Raw genomic sequence first — 18,395 nt, 5'->3', positions numbered from 1 at the left:
CTAATTGCCCTGGTTAGAATTTCTAGTACAATGTTGAATAGAAGTAGTGAGAGTGGGTATCCTCGTCTTGTTCCTGGTCTTAGGGAGATATTTTTCAGTGTTTCACATGAAATATTATGTTAGCTTTGGATTTTTTCAGCAGTACCCCTTTTTGTGTTGAAGAATTTGCCTTTTATTCCTAGTTTATTGAGTATTTTCATCATTCAAGGGTGTTGGATTTTTTTCAAATGCTTTTTCTGCATGAATTGAGATTAACCTATGGATTTTTTTCCTTCTTTTTGTTAATGTGGTATATTACATTAATCGATTTTCATATGTTGAGCCACCCTTCATTCCTGGTGTAAATCATTTTAGTATACGACTGTGTTTGGTTTCCTAGTATTTTTGTTGAGGATTTTTGTATCTATATTCATAAGGGATATTGGTCTGTAATTTTCTTTTCTTGTGCTATCTTTGTCTGGCCTCATACAATGACTTATAGAGTGTTCTCACATCCTATGATGTTTTGGAAGAATTTGAGGAGGATTGATGTTATTTCTTCTTTAAATGTTTGATAGAATTCACCAGTGAAGTCATTGATCCTGGGCTTTTCTTTGTTGTAATTTTTTTGTTGTTACTGGTTCAGTCTCTTTACTTGTAATAAGTCTATTCAGATTTTCAGTTTCATCTTGAGTTATTTTAGGAGTTTGTGTGTTTCTAAGAAATTGTCCATTTCAGAATTCTTGGTTGGCAGTTTTTCTCTTTCAGTATCTTAAATATATCATACCATTGCTTTCTCACCTCCATAGTTTCTGCTGAGAATTCTGCACAAAGTCTTATCAAGCTTCCTTTGTATGTGATGGGTCTCTTTTCTCTTGCTGCTTTCAGAATTCTCTGTCTTTGACATTTGATAATCTGATTATTAAGTGTCTTGGAGTTGGTTTACTTGGATCTGTTCTGTTTGGGGTGTAGTGTGCTTCTTGGGTCTGTAATTTTATGTCTTTCATAACAGATGGGAAACTTTCAGTGATTGCTTCCCCCATTATTCTTTCTGCCCCTTTTCCCTTCCCTTCTCCTTCTGGGGCACCCATGACATGTATATTTGTGCACTTCGTGTTGTCATTTAGTTCCCTGAGACCTCCCTCATATTTTTTCCATATTTTTCCTTATGTGTTCTTTTGTGTTTAGGATTTCAGATGTCCTGTCCTCCACTTCCTGAATCCTGTCTTCTGCCTCTTCTCATATGCTGTTGTCTGTCTCCATTTCGTTTTTCATCTCTTCTATTGTTTGTGCCTTTCATTCCCGTAACTTCTGTCGATTGTTTTTTCCAACTTTTGAGTTCTTCCTTACATTTTCCCAATGACTTCTTTATATCCTTCATCTCTTTTGCCATATCTTTCCTCAACTCGTTGATTTGATTTTTGAATTGATTTAGATTTGTTTGGTTAATAATTAGTTGTTTCAATTCCTATAACTCAGTTGAAATATAAGTTTGTTTCTTTGACTGGGCCATTTCCTCATTTTTCCTAGTGCAATTTGTAATTTTTTTTTGTTTTCTAGGCTTCTGGTTTCCTTGATTACACCAATCAGATTGTCCCAGACTACAGAGGCCCATGTCTTAGGAGGAGGCTGTATTCACTATCAAATTTCCCTGAGGGTGTGACACAGCATATTGTCAGACTTTCCTGTGGGACCTCTAGACTGTACTTTCCCTCTCTGGCCCAGTAGGTGGCACTTAGCCCACAGCCACCCACAAGCATAAAAAGGTGTGGTATATTTAATTCTCAGTGGACCTTGTTCTGACCAGGGACCAAGGGTGTCAGAAGCCAAGCTTAAGCTGTTTCTGTTTGTTTCCCTTTCCCCACTCAGGCCCTGGTGTCTTGAGTTCTCTGAGGCAGGGCCACCACATGAGCTGAGCCTCACCCCCCTCTTTTCTTAGGGAGTATAAGCCCTTTAGGAAATTGTCTCCTACACTTGAGATTTTCCATTTACTCTTGGGCTATCTTATTGCCACCTTTGTCTGGGTCAGTGCTGACAATTAAAAATGCTTGAGGAATCTAAGATGGCGGCATAGAGAGGAGTGGAAGCTAAGTAGTCCCCCTGGAACAACTTAAAAAAAAAAACAGAAACAGCTAGTAAATAATCCAGAATAACTTCAGGGGGACAAACGTGACCATCCACTCATCATACACTAACCTGAATTGGGAGGAATGCCTGAGATCGCAGCATAAAATCTGTAAGAACTGCAGGTCCAAATCAGGTGACCCCTCCCCCACAGCCTGAGCTACAAAGCCTTGTGGTGCCAGAGAGAAGCTTTCTCCCAGCAAGGAATGTAGCCCAGCTGAGCTCCAACTGGGGGTTTTAATTAGCAAGTGTGAACTGCTCACTACAAGGTACGAATCCCCAACAAGTAGCCAGAGGCTTTGGGTGATGACTGACCTTGGAGAGCCGGAGGGTCGCCTTGGACTGGCTCTGTTCCTTTTTCAACTCAGTGGAGAAAGCCTCGGCCATTTTCAGTTCCCAGTTCTGTGACCCAGACTGGTGTGGCACAGGCAGAGACAGACCATTGAAATGCTAATGACCTCCCCCTAAGGTGTCTATCTTCTCTAAGAGGAAAGGGGTGGGGCCCAGCTCTACTACCTGCCTTTCATTCAGAACTTACACCAGTCAAGAGTTATAGGCTAATCTTTGCATCAGGCTGGGAGCGCCCCTGCATGGCCCGGTGGCCCGGGGCTTCCCTTGAGGGATGACACACACTAGTGACATAGCACAGCCTTCCCTCAGCAGAGGTCCTGGAAGATCACAGCTGAGAAGGGCGGCCCGTTCGGAAAACCCAGGGAAGCTACATCAATGCCAGTGGTTTGTGGGTCAGCGACAGAGAGGGTCTGGGGCAGAACTGAAATGAAGGCTTAGACTCTTGCAGTGCCTCCTCTCTGCCAGGATAAACCTCCAGGTTTCTTTCCAGCTTGCTCTGGGTTTATCTATGCTCATAGCATAGATTCAGTAGTCCAAATTTGTTAATTAAAACCACAATTGGAGCTTGATTAATCTGTATTCCCTTGCTCCTGGCAGGAATTGCTTCTTTTTCCCACAGCAAAGTTTTGCAACTCAGCCTACCATGCCGGTGGGAGAGGGGTGCCAGCTCCACCATTTGGGGAACTTTACTTACAGTTCTATGCTGCAGTCTCAGCCATTGCACCCATTACTGACTGGTGTACGACGTTGTCTAGTCACAGATGTCCCCCCATCGGTTGTTCCAGACTGTTTTCTAGTTGTTCCTGGCTATTTAATATTTGCTCTGGGGGACTAACTAAATTCTACCGCTTCCCTATACTGCCTCTTGCCCTGCCACTTCTCCATTCATTTTTGAAGGGTAGTCTTTCCAGATAAAGAATTCTTGGTTGACAGGTATGTCCTATCAGTACTTTGAATGTGTCATCCCACTGCCTTCTGGCCTCCATCATTTCAGATGATAAATCATCTGCTAATATTATTTAGGATCCTTTGTACAAGTCTCTTCTCTTGTTGCTTTCAGAGTTCTCTCTTTGTCGTTCACTGTGTCATAATGGATCTCCATGAGTTTATCCTACTTGGGGTTGTTGAGCTGCACAGAAATGTAGATTCATGTCTTTCATCAAATTTGGGAAAACTCTGGCCATTATTTCTTCATATATTTTTTCTGCCCCTTTCTCTCCTCTCCTTCTTGGACTCCCATTATATGTATGTTGGTATGCTTGATGGTGACCCACATGTTTCTTAAGCTTTGTTCATTTTTCTTCATTCTTTTTTTTTTCTGCTTCTCAGACTGCAGAATATACTTGACCACTATTCAAGTTTCCTGATTATTCTTCTTCCTCTCACATCTACTGATGAACCCCGTTAGTGCATTTTCATTTTAAACTCCCGTATTTCTTTTTGGTTCCTGTTTATAATTTCTCTCACTTTATTGATATTCCCTATCTGGTGAGATTTCATCTTTATAATTTCCCATAGTTCTTTGCCTATGGTTTCACTTAGCTCTTTGTGCATGTTTAAAATAGTTTATTTAAAGTTTTTGTCTAGTAAGTCCAATGTCTTGGCTTCCTTGGGGACACTTTTTATTAATATCTTTTTTTCCCTGGTGTATGTGCCATATTTTCTTGTTGCTTGCATTCCTCATAATTTTTTGTTGAAAATGGGCATTATGATCATTTTAATATGGTGACTCTGGAAATCATATTTTTTTCTCTCACCAGAGTTTTTTCTTGCTGCTTGTTTTAGTTATTGTTTTTTGTTGATTGACTTTTCCAAACTGATTTTGTCAAGTCTGTATTCTTTACACTGACGTCTCTGTGTTGTAAGCTTATTTGTCAGCTAGTGATTCAACAGAGATATCTTAAACAGCTGGAAACAAAAAAAATGCAGGGGAAATCCCCCAAATCTTTGCAGGTTGGCTATATGTGTGTGCTGGGGTGTACACCTTTAATACTTAAGCAGGCAGTTTAACTCTGTTTTAGCCTCACTTACTGCAGAGCCTGAAGGTCACAGAGTCTGAAGGTCAGCCAGAAGTAAGAGTGTATGATTTTCTAAGGTCTTTTCTGAGCATGCACTCAGCCCTGTGCATGCTCACAGCCTTCTAAAATCCCAGAAATATGCAGGAGCTGTTCAGAGTCTTTAATCTACAATGTGTCTCATTCCTTTCCTCCCAGGTTTTTTGGGTTGTCTACTGTTTGTCCCAACTGTTATCCCTTGTCTCAGTTGGCAGCTGCTAATGTAGTTGCCTTTAAATATTTCAACCAGTGCTCCCTGGTTAGCCACCTCAGTCCTGGGACAAATTCCAAGTTTGGTGACACAAAGGCAAGCCTTTGAGTGTATCCTTCAGGGAGCTCCAGACATGTCAAAACAACCAACCACAGTTCCTTGAAAATTAGATAATTCTTTCTGCTTCCTCCAGTACTAGGAATATATGCCAATAAGGAAGGCTCTTGTCTTCAAGGCTGCAACTGAGCTGGGTAGGGGGAAGGATGGGGTCAGGGTATGCTAAAATGCTGCAAAGCTCTATTACCAAGATAAGGATTTTTTTTCTTGATTAACCATTTACGTGGTTGCTGTAAGCTTTTATTCATTTCCAGAATTCTGATAAAGGTGATTCTGACAATTTTTGCCATTTTATTTACTTCCTTAGTAGAGAGATGAACTTTTGGAGTTTCTTATTCCGCCATTTTTGTTGACATCACTCAGGAAGTTTCCTTTTAAAACACAAAAACCACTAACAATAAAGGAAAATATTGATAAATTTAACGACATTAAAATTAAAAACTTCCTCTCATGAAAAGACATGATAAAGTAAGTGAAAAGATAAGCTACAGAGTAGGAATAGGTATTTATACCATATACATCTGATGAAGGACTATCTAAAATAGATGCAGAGATCTAACATTTCAGTAAGAAAAAACAACCCAATAAGGGAAAAATTGTGCAATAAACAAACAAAAACTTCACTAAAGAGAAAGTCTCAGTGGCTGATAATCATATCACTAGGTGCTCACCCTTATTAGCAATCAAGGAAAGGCAAATTGAATCATAATGATACATCCTTACACACCCACCAGATTTGAAAAAATTAAAAATACTGACAATACTGAGTAGAAGTAATTTGCAGAGTAAAAGGAACTCACCATTCTCTGTTGATAGACATATAAAGTGGTTCAACTAATTTAGTAATTAGTAAAGGAGGGTATTTATACCCCGTAACCAGTAATTGTGCTCCTGAATGTGTGTTTGTATATCCTAGAAATTTAATCATGTGTGTATCATAATTCATGAACAAGAATGTCCATAGTGACATTGTTCATAATGTCCTCCAAATGGAAACAATACAAATGTCCATTAACAGAGTAATCCATATTCACTACCTCCTTTTCCTTACCTCCAACTCCTGTTTTAACTCCTTGTAATCAGGTGTCTGTCTTCATCAAATAATGAAAACTCTGTCTCTCGTGTAGATAGTGATTACCATGTTCTTGTTGTTCAGTGTCTGTTTCTTCCCCTTTCTCCTATTTTCGTAGTATTTTTCTTGAGGAGCTCATCTACTTCTCTAGCTTTAACTGCCATCACTCTGCAAATAATTTCTAAGTCTGTATCTCTAGCATAGGTTTCCTTTTTGAAATGGAGAAAAATTATTTCCAGACTATGTAACGCAATTGCAAATTTATGGTTACCAGTATTTACTGAATCTTTGATGGTGGTTGATGATTCCTTTGCTTTATCCTTTTTTTATCCTACATGCTTTTTCATCAATGCATTTATTCCATATTTTACCACTCTCCTCAAGTTCTCTTTCCCACTTTTATTTCTCCTTATTCTCCTCAATAGACCTTCACTCCAAGCACAAAAGAAAATATAATAGTAAATGCATCTTTTCTTTTTCCACAGATTTCTCATATATCTGCTTTATTATCCCCACTTGATTCCACAGCTCATTTCTACTGTTTTTACTGTACTGATAACCTCTTTAATTGCTGGATCTAATGGCTTCTTTTCTACTTTGATCCGACTCCAGTTCTCTCCAATATCTGATATTTTTTAATGTCTCTTTGAAAGTTTTTCTCTTGTCCATTCCCTGAAACACACCCTTTCTTGATTTTCCTTTTTATCTCTAACAGTTTCTTAAAGATAGGATATCCAAATCCAGATTCATATTTTTAATAGCCATTGGATATCATCAGACTACTAGCCAAAAAAAAAATAATATCCCAAAATTTAAGATTATTTCTCCTCAACTGTCCTACTATTCTGTTTACATACACACAGATACACACACACACTCACATACACACAGAGAGATGTAGTATATACACAGAGACACACTATTTCATGTCGGTGCTTTGGCAGATATCGTACATGCAGTAGTAGCAAAAAACACAGTTCTGTCACCATGACAATACATTCTAGTATGAGCAATAGACATTGATCATAGTTTTATACATTTAAACATACATATTGCTATGAAAAAGAAGGGCATGATGCCATGTCAAATATAGTAGGGGCACCTGACCACCTTCCTCTTCCCAATAATGGCCTTTTTAATTAGACATAAGTGGCAACAAATAGCTCTTTGAAATTAGACTATCTCCCTTCATGTCTTGAATATATTTATCGTAGTTCAGTATTCAAATGAGCTAGCAGATGGAGCCATTTTTCTTCTCAGAATTCCTGTTGTTTTTCATTCTCATTGTGGGGCCGTTGTTCATAAATCACAAACTGTTGAGCTCTGAAGTGGTGGCAGTACCATAGGTATTGAGAATATTGGTGTGGAAACTTATTTTCAGTGGAAATAGCATTATGACCTTTGTGAGAAAGAAATTATGTGTAATTTCATGATAGCCTTTCTCATTCCAGAGTCTGGCTGCTGTTTCCTTCTTTTCACATAGTAGATGATATTTGTTGATTTAATGGTAATTGCTTGTTATTTTGTCTTTTGTATTTCAACTCTTCTACATGAAATTTGAAAATTGTAAATTTCACATTCTAAGATTATAAAACCTGATCCCATTAGTATTAGCCCAAAACATTAGATAAATTATGCATAGCCTAAACTATAAATTTTATAAGAAATATAAATATTAATACTTTAAAAATATATAATCTACAACATTGTTTTTCTTTGTATATTTTTAGAATACTGGTACTCAGTTACTTCAGTCTTTACATGTTGCCAAGTATAAAATAATAGTAACCATAATAACAGTAGCCAACATTTATTAAGTACTTACTACTTTGAGGTCTAAATAATTTACATGCAATATTACTTAACCCTTACAATAATCCCATGAGGCAGATGCTATCATTATCCTCATTTTTCAGGTTAAGGAAATGGATGTTCAAAAGATATATCCAGGGGAAGTTAAGAAGCACACAAAGAGGATAAGTGGAAAAAGTTTAATAAGGGAATATAGTATTTACAAAGGTTTGGGCAGGATTTAGGGAAAACAACAAGATATGAAATTCCCTATAACTAGTAAAAGTAGGCAAGGGTAGGAAGCTGTTCCTGGAACCCAGGGTAAGAACTGTAAGCAAGGACCACCGGACAGGAACTGTGATCATGGTTTGAAGAATACAGGCTTTCTCTGGTGACCTAGCAGGGAGGGAGCAAGGAGAATAAATACTAGACCTTACTCTCACCCTTAAGTCTCCTTCCAGTGGCTCCCATTGGCTGAATTCCCATTCACTGGAAGCCAGTGAATGCCAGAGTGCACGATAGCTTGTTGATGCTGTCAGCTTGGAGCACAAAGGGTGAAGGGTAGAGAACGAATCAAGGTTTCAGACTAGTAAATTTCTCATGTGAACCAATATATGAATGTCACGTACTTTACTCCCAATCACGATGCAGTACTGCCTCTCGTTTAAATTAAATCTTGTGAAATATTAATTGGCCAGGGAAAATGTTTTCAATCTGAAGATTTCTGTGCTATCCCAAATTATTGGGTACCTTTATATCTAACATTAAGTGGCACCAAGTATGTGAAAGCTGAGCAGCAAAGAATGCCCCCCAAAATAAGCATGAGTATTGATTTTACATGTTGTTGCTATTTTCAAATTTAAACTATGGTTGTTCCCCTTGTTCAGATTCCCGACTCCATCATTTCTCGTGGTGTTCAGGTGCTCCCACGAGATACAGCTTCCCTCAGCACTACTCCTTCCGAATCACCTCGAGCTCAGGCTACTTCTCGTCTTTCTACAGCTTCTTGCCCAACACCAAAAGTAAGTACAGTTCCTTGGCATCTTATATCTGCTCTACTATATAATTCTGGGAAAACTAACCAATATTTCCCTCTCTTTGTCAAGGTTGGATTGCATGCAAGATAATAATATGAAAAATGAATGGAATATAAAATAGTTACCACTCATTGTTTCACAAATTGTAATATTAGGCCAACAGCAGGACAAGAGAGATTTCATGTAAAATATCCTACCTCAAAGCTAAAACTTCCTGTAGCTCCTATTTCTTTGTTATACTCCTGTTATTTTTGAGCACATTCATTAATGTAGATGTGAAATGCTTTGTTTATGCAGAAGATGAATATATTTCTGGCCAATAAACAACAAGATTAACAAAATAAAACACTGTTACCAAAGGGATTTTTTTTTTTAACTTGTCTATGCTGGGGTAGCTCCCTGCTCTAGTATCATTCCAAATTTTTTCAAACATGTTCAACTTGGAATGTTGCTGCCTAATATTTGCAAACACCTCTAAATTGATGAGAAAGTTTTAATGCCAGCCTTTGGGGATGGGTATTCTTAGTCTTTTTTTATTTTTATAATCTGTCCCAAATGCTGAATTGTTTATGGAGGAAAAAGGATTAGACACTCATCTGCTGCCTCACGTCTTTGTGTATATGATACATAAAATAGACAAACTTAATTATGGCCATGAATGTTTTCTCTTAGAAAGTCCCTTCCAAGGCTAAGTTAATCATTTGTGATTTCAAATTCTCTGTATGATAGATCCAATATATGTATCAAATGGTTATAGTAACATTCTTTCTTATTAAGTAAGATATGGTGTTAGATATCAGGCCACATACTAAATTTATTCTAGAGATCTGACAGTTATTAATTTTTCAAACTGTGGCTTTTTGTCTCTCATCAGATTTAAGGACGTAAACAGCTGTCTTCCCCAATTCCAACTTTTTTATCAGCTTTATGAATGTTATAATTGGATTTGACCAGAAGCAATCTCAAATGTTCTGGATGTGGGTAGTTCAGTTTCTTTTAACATTCCATAGTAAAACCCTTTCAGCAAAGTCTTCAGAGTGTGCCTGTTATATGCATCTTTATTTTTGGACATATGGCAGAATTAATTGATATTAATTTTGTAGTTTTAAAATTGGGATCCTAAATGAATGAAAAGAAAAATCTGTTAATGCCATTTGGGTGCCAGTAAGTACACTTTCAACTGATTGAAAATCTGAATTGGATAGAAAATCTCATCCATTTCTTTAAAATTTTTGAAATAAAATGATTTATGGTTTGACTGCATTTAATTCCAACTGTACAAGCTACGTTCATTCATAAAGTCTGGGAAATAATTTAAAACTAAAAGTTAGGACCACTATAAGATGTTCACTCGTTCAACAAATACTGAGAACCTAAATGTTGGGAATATAGAACTACTCAAGACTATATTTTTTCCCTTAAAAACTATGAATATAAATATATTTTCAAAATATTTTAAGCTACATTTAATTCTACATAGTAATTCTTGAGCATTTTTAAAACTTTGAATTATATTTTAGTTACAAAATTAGTATCAAATACAATTTTAAAAATCACTTAATTTCCAAATTCACCAAAATAAAATCCTAAAAATAAAAATGTTAAAATTTATTTAATTAATTTGCTTACTACAAAACTTTAGGGGAGAGCATGTGGCTTATCTCGATATTCTTTCCTAGTTAACACTTGGATGTCCAAACTGACAATGAATTCAAATAAAGCACTATATTTTTATCTAGGAATAAAATTCTATTCCTTTTAGATAATTTTTGTCTACATCAAAATGTATACCTCAAAGATAAAATTATTGCTTTGGTGAAATTTTAAAATAAACCTTTAATGTTAAATTAGAATACTAATATAATAAAAGAAACTTGTTTGAATATATATGGGTTTTTAAAAGGAGTGGAAAAACTCAAATTTTTAATAAAATTTCTTTGTAATAAAATAGTTTCTTATAAATTATGACTACTTAAATGAATCTAAATAAGTCTTATGAATACTTTTATATCAGTGACAGATAACATCTCCACCATCATATAATTCGTAGTTTAGTTGAAAATATAGAAAATAAGTGGTAGGTAAACATAAATAATTCTAATAATTATAATTTTTTAATAGTTTAATAATTAGACAGTGTAATAAATACTAAGAAGAAATAAAAAGTTGGAGTGATAGAAAATAGTAGGAGGGGAACTTAATTTAGATAATGTGCTCAGAGAAGACCTCACTAAGGAGTAACATTTCACTGGGAACGTGAAAGATGAATAGAAGCCAAACATTAGCTTTTGTGCTGGGTGGAGGTATGAGAGTTATATTCAGCAATAATGACCATCTTAAAGGCAGTTATCACCAATCAAGAACACTGGGTAAAACTTTTCATTATTTTGTGAATAGTCTCAGTGATTTCAAAATCGATTTCAAATATCAGTTCATTTTTATTTTAAATAATGAAGGGTTTTATTCATTCATTTATTTATTTATTTATTTGGTTTTTGTTGTTGTTGTTTTGCCTTTGCCTACTGAGTCAAATTTTAGGGCCATAGATTATTGCACTTAGTTCTGTTCTAAGTGAATTATTTATTTAAATTTTTGTAGCATAAAAATTTGGACCAGAGAAGTCAAACATGAAACTCAGGTTTGAGTTATTGGGTAGCTAGTGATGCTATTAGTTATGTTAAGAAATTAAAGAGAAGAAGCAAGTTTTGAGAATAAAAGAAAGGAGAGATTTTGAATGCATTCAATCTGAGGTATGTGTGTGACATCCAAGGAGTGATACCCAGCACAAAATTGGAAATACAAGTTGAGTAGGGGCATTGTTATTGTTACTGCAGCTTGTTTGTGATATTTATAATGTAGTACATATTAGTGTTAGCCAAACCCCATAGTAATGCCGTTTCCCCCCTTTCAGGTTAGACATGCAGTCTGTCATGTGAAGAAATAGATGTGTAAATATGTTTTCTTTCATAAGAGTTACAATACAGTTTTGAATGATCAGCACTGGGAAGATCACTAGACTTGATAATAAACAATCTGGATTCAAATGTTGACTTTTCTACTGAATAACCAAATTACATTAAACAAGTCACTTAACTTTTCTGAACTTCATGTCTGTGACCGAACTGGTATTCTCTGCCTCCCCAACAGTGTTTATTAATTCATTAATAAGTCATTGCTTGGTGCTGGGAAAGCAATGGTGAGCAGATAGAAATTGTCCATGTTTTTACAAGCAGGCAACTACAAATTACAATAAAGTATAATAAGTGCCATGATTTATCGGCAGGAGGACAAAATGCTATGGAAATAATCAGCAAAAACAGTAACCTCACCTTTGTGAAAACCCAGAAGGGTTAAATAACCAACTTATGATTCAAAGCTAACAGTTTCAACCTTTTCCTCCATAATTTTGTATTACTGGACAGTGTTTAAGCTGAAAGACTTCCTGTCCATTTGCAAATGTGAATCTATGATTAATATGTTTAATAACACTATTTTGCTTTCACATTTTATGTGTATACTGCAAAATAATATCCTTGAATATGCTTTGATCCTTTAAAATTCTACAGCTATGGTGAGAACAAGATCTATAAAATAAACCATGCTTTTATTTCATTTTGGCCGGGGGGAGAGGGGGTAGTGGGGAATGGGGGGGGGGCATTTACCACAATCTAATGAAGCCAACCATCTTTTCTAAACAATTCTCCATAGAATGGCATTGTCTCAAGTAAATATTTATTTGCTAAAATGACATAACATTTTATTATGGGAAAAAGTAATTTGTCTTTTATATCAGATATTTTCTTTTAATGAAATCTGACTAAAATGATGAATGATATTCACTCCTCTTGATTTATAACAGTGAAATATCTTTTAATAACAAGCTTGGGATTTTAATCGTTCATTTCTCTAAGTAAATAGTGCTAAAGCCAAGAAGCCAAATAGTATGTAGATTATTTATAAAGAAAAGTACACAATATCTAGAGAAATCAAGTTCAAAAATGCTAGTAGTCCCCAAAAAAATATTTACTGAAAGAATAATTCTGTAACAGGTAAATTCTGTTTTAAAGTCAGGGTGATTTACAACTTGGCTGAATGCTAATTTTCAATGATGAAGGGCAGCAGCACCTCTATTAGAAAGCAAATCAAGAGGCTTGAGGTAGAAAATAATGACAAGAGCAAAGAATAATAAATCCAAACCTTCAATCAATTAACTATTCCCTATAGATGTTAATAATATAGAAATTATTTTTAAAAGACCAATTAAATTGTCCTTTTATACACTAAGCATCTCAAGATTGGCTTAAAAAAATAAATGTAGTCTATAGTTACATATTTCCTTGTACCTTAAAAGTTAGAATAGAATTTTGTGCACAAACTAACCAGCAATTTAATTTTTTTCATCTTAAGAAGAAAATGTAAACACTATGCTATAATATCTAATTGAACTAAAGTATCTATAACAATTAAAAAGTATATATGTTGTAATATTTTTATATAAATGGTGTGTTCATTTAATACACCAATGTCTAATCTTATATTCAAACAAAATGCAGGATTATGACTTTTCTGTAGGTTTCTGTTGTCCTTTGAACCAAAGAATTTATATTAATCTGAATAAAGAATAAACTATTTTCTTTACTCATGGTGTTTAATGAGCATTCCGAAAGGGAGTATGCTATCCTTTAAACATAAAAATGACATCATTGATCCAATATCAGGATATATGCTCTGTGAGATTTTCTCCTAGTAACGTTAGTTTTTACAAACTATTTCATACTGTCACCATTTTCCTTTGGGAACCCCAGGATTAATTTTTTTATATGAGTCTAGTTTATAGGTTCTACACCCAAGGTCCCCAAGTCTCTAGAAAGTCCTATGAAGTGGCTATAATTCTGGCCTAAATCAAGGCACTAATTTGAGGCCTCCAAATTATTTTCCACTCTTTTTAAAAGCCTAAACAGAATCAATTAAGTCTACACTAAACATAAAGTTTCTTTCTTTTTATCTGAAATCTATCATCATTGGTATATAAACATTTGTTCAACTAATAATAATAATATAGAAATTTCTCAGTCTACATGTAGAAACAACAAAGAAAAGGTTGGAAATCATTGAAATAGTGAGATAAAATATATTCTCTAACCTAAAACTATAAATTGTCTTTTGACACAGTCTACTGCCCCACCTAGGGGATGTTAAGCAATAGCATGCAAGTCAAATCCACAAGTTGTCAAACTTAGTGAGCTCAAGATCTCTTTATACTGTTAAAAATTAGTAAGTACCCCATAAAGCTTCTGTTTATATGGATTATATCTATCAATATTTACCATATTAGAAATTAAAACAAATTTTTAAAACATTGTTATTGATTTGTTTTAAATTAAGACTAATAAAGCCTTTGCATGTTAGCATAAATGACATATTTTTATAAAAAATATCTTTCCCAAACCAAAAAAAAAAAATCAGCTGAAAAGAAGGGCACTGTTTTACCTTTTTTTCCAAATATTTTTTAATATCTGACTTAATAGAAGATAGCTGGATTCTCACATCTGCATCTGTCCTCAGTCCATTGTGATATGTTGTTTCAGTTGAAGAATATCAAGAAACAAATCCAGATTCACACAGATATGTAGTTGGAAAAGGAAGAACTATTTTAAGAGCATTTTTTAGAATATTGTGGATATTCTTTGATACCACACCAAAACTTTACAATTGATAGTCTTATAAAGGTTAATTGCAATGTGCAATCTAAAATCTGGTCAAATACCATTTCATATTCTGTTATACTAAAATCCATTGGCTCATCTTGCATTTTGGATGGATCTTTTACTAAGGCATGATTTTGGAGCACATGTTTTGCTCATTTGGAAAATATAAGTTCTTTCAAAAGTTGGCATATTTTTCATTATATTAGATTTAAAAATCATCTTTATTAATATAACCACTGGTTCATCAAAAAAGTCTTTAGTATTGGAAGCTGTCAAGCCTACAGTGGCAGGTATAAGTTTTTTACAATTCACTCTTTGCCTAAAATCTAATTTTTATTTATCATTGTCAACTAAGCAACAAATATTCTCAGTTTTCCTTTAATTGATAAGCTCACGTGGTTCATTTTTGAGAAAATGTCTGCCAAACATCTGAGTCTGAATAATCGTAGTTTGTCAGTTATTCTTTCAAGTAAAAATGATCTTTCTGTGGAAAACCTTCTACTTCAGCGTGCAACTCAGACAACTGTATAAGTGCTTTGCTTGAGAAAACTGTTGTCCTTTAGTGTGCAGCAGAAGTATTTTATTCATACTTCCCATTTTGTCACATTCAAGCATCAAGTTTTAATTAAATTAATAATTCTTACTGTTTTATTGAGGACATTGTTAAATGAAGCTAGTTTTTTAAAATTTACTTTTTAATTGTGAGTACATGGTAGTAAAGAATGCAATTGCCTTGATTTGTTCTAAGGTGCCAACAGTTGCAGCCACCAATGCTGTGTCAGTGTGGCAAAAAAGGCAAATAATGTCTTAATGCTATTTATAACAGTAATTTTGACCTTGAGGACCCTGAAGTGGTCTTAGGGACCCTCATGAGACTATGGACCACACTTGAAGAACCACTAGAGTAATCAAATGAGCAAACTGGCTTAAGTTTCTCCAAAAATTTGAGTCAAAATGATGTACATTGAATCATATTTTTCCATACAGACAATGTCACAATGACATTCTTGGACCAGAGATCTGGTGATTGACCACCAGCATCATGAGCATCATGCTTAAGCTTTGTCAGTGGTTCACCCTGACTCTGTGATCCAGATATATTATAGGACAGGAAACAGAGACACTCCTCCCTGATTCAGAATGAGAGAAGATTTGGTGAAGTCTTTTGAAGATACATGACCAGAAACTGTAATTTCCTATTAACTCTACTCACGTCAAGTTTGATGCTACTTCTGCATTTCGATAATAACTGATGTTTCCCCGTGATATCCTGTCTACTAATTGGTATACATATATAACAGCCTAGTTGTTGCCAGATAATATTTATTGGAAATATAATTGGGAATGAATCATTGGTGTTTTTTTAAATTTTGAATTAGTTTTAAACATTTAAAAGTTGAGATTTCAAATAAAATACAAATTTTCAGCCCTAAAAAAATCAGATCAGTATTTCTGACCAGCAACTGACATATCAATACTCAGCTGCCATTCTTTGGAAACCTTCTCCCTGCCTCCACCTCTCACCCCCCCCCCCAGGCTATTTTGCTCATTTACATTAAATGCCTGATTCCTATAGATGTTTGGGTAAGTGGTTTCTGCTCTAGTTCATTATCTAGCTGATAATTTTCAGAAAGAATTTGAAAAAAATTTGTCTCCTAAACTAAAATTTGACAAGTAAAGTGGAATCAGTAGATTTATCTTATGGTTTCTCCTGCTTTATAACATTTGTTTGCTATTTATTCTGGTTTGAAAGTCAAACAGAATTTTGAGACTTCAAATAAAAGATTGTTCTCTTACTTTCTTTTCTAATGAGAATGGCAGTACCGAACATAGTCGATTATTTCATATTTCAATAAAACTGAAAATAGATACTATTTTACCTATTAATTTTGAGCTTACAAATTATTTTAAATGTTTTTTTTTCCATGACATTCTATTAGGTATATAGGATTTTACATTATATTTCTGTTTCTTCTTTCATCTGGTTAATTGTCCCCTCTACCTTTGCATGTAATAATATAATTGAAAGTAGAATTCCCCCATTCTTTCGAATTATTTAACATTCAGTTCATAGAACCACATTTATCATTGAAACTATGTGCAACTTAACTGAGAAGTGTATAATTACCACTCTGTAATCTGGACTTACAAATGAAATTGATTAGTGAGCCTGAGGGGATACAACAAACCAAATTATTAGCTATAGCATTAACACTTTCATAGCTAGGACAATCTATAAGCAACATGGTATCTTTTTAATTTAAAAAGTAATATACATGCTCATTTTGGAAAATTTAGGGAACTCCTATAGGCAAAAAGAAAAAAAAATTCTTATATAACTACTTATCATAAATAACCACTATTAACATTTCATCGTATATTACTGTTATTTTTTCTATGAGTTCAGATATTTTATATAGATGGATCATAGTTGGAAGGTAGTGATTAAGAGCTCAGGTTCTGGAGTCTGACAAGCCTGGAAATGAATCGCAGTTTTTTGACTTACTATTTGTGTAGCTTTCAGAGAGTTGCTTCACCTCTGTTACCTTATTTATTTCATCTGTAAAATAGAAAGAAATAATACTATTTGCCTCATAAGCTTGTTTTAAGAATTAAAACAAAAACAAATTAAATGTTAGCTATTATTATTGTTATATTGTCTATATTTTTGACCTATCTCATTCACTTAGTAGTATGAACATCTTTCTATTTCGTAAACAACTTTACATGTTTTTAAAATATCTTCTTCAATACTCTTATTGATTATTGTTTGCTGCTAAAATTTATGCATATAGCATAATTTTTTTAACATCCCCCTAATTTGGATGTTTTAGTTGTTCACTACTTTTCAGTTTTAAAAACAATTCTTTAGGTAATCTTCTGGAACTTAAGTATTTTCAAGTCTTCTCAATTAAATTTTGCAACTTGTGTTAATTCTACCTTTGTTGAAAGTGCATGCAGAACTTTTAGGCACATGATTCCCTATAATTTAGTGACTTCAGGATTAGATCATTTTCACACCTTGATGAATTCAATTTAATGATATTCTGGAAAAATCAATTTTTAGCATTTGTATTTGACTGATTTACTGGCAGATATTTAAAAATTATGGACCCAAAGTTGTTTTAAAGGTTAACTATGTCCAGTATGTAAAATTCTTACTTTCCTATGAGGCACTGAATATTGAGTCTGAGCCCTAGACTGCTACTTTTTAACTTTGTAAGGACTAGTAGACCTCAGTTTCCATATTTATAACATAAAGGTATTAAATTAAATAATCTCTAAAGTCCCTTGCAAGCCTGTAATTCTATTCCTTTAATGTAAGTTTCTATATCAATTGAATAAATTATATTATTCTTTTTAGACCTTCTTTCTGGTATTAATACACATTAATATCCAGTGAATATTGAATGATTTATGTTTATATATTTCAGCTTTTGCATTCCATGCTTAGTACATAAAATTAGAGATCACCAACTGAAAATGCTCTAACTTCATTTAAAGTGTTTTTCATTCAGGTCAGGCTTGTCTCTGTAAATACAATATTGATGTTCACTAGAGTTTTGTTCAAGTTATAGGAAGACAGAAATACAAGGAATAATGAAATTAAGAATAGTAGCTTTCAGTAATAGCTTTGATTCTTATAAATGTTTTTCTTAATGGTTTGGGATATTTTTGTGCAAACGCAACCCAATAAAAATAACCTGTGCCTTCATTATTTCAGCAACAAAATTGATTAGCTGTAGGATGGTAGAAATCTATATAATTAGCTAGCTATGTCTCCTTCATGATTTTAATAGATTCAGTATCTCAAACCAAGCTGTTCTCTTGGTCTTCATATTTTAAAATGATACAGATTCTAAAATTAGCCATGTGTTTTCTCATCCAAAATAAGGGAAAACAGATTAATTCAGAAATTCATTTAATGAATTGTTTGAGTGCATATTAAGT

General features: G+C 34.1%; 1 protein-coding gene across 7 annotated transcripts in view; it reads left to right on the top strand.

The window, feature by feature from the left end:
• GPHN (gephyrin) overlaps positions 1-18,395 on the top strand; it is a 784,704-nt gene that overhangs the window by 524,262 nt on the left and 242,047 nt on the right. For all 7 annotated transcript variants that reach the window (XM_037832495.1, XM_037832502.1, XM_037832496.1 and 4 more), the window contains one exon: positions 8,587-8,721. In XM_037832495.1, coding sequence (XP_037688423.1) covers positions 8,587-8,721 — 135 coding nt within the window. The remainder of the gene's footprint in view (positions 1-8,586; positions 8,722-18,395) is intronic.

Source organism: Choloepus didactylus, chromosome 4 (genome assembly GCF_015220235.1).
Source record: "Choloepus didactylus isolate mChoDid1 chromosome 4, mChoDid1.pri, whole genome shotgun sequence".
Taxonomy (NCBI): domain Eukaryota; kingdom Metazoa; phylum Chordata; class Mammalia; order Pilosa; family Megalonychidae; genus Choloepus; species Choloepus didactylus.
The sequence above is the reverse complement of the archived record's forward strand: the minus strand, read 5'-3'. Positions and strand labels throughout refer to the sequence as shown.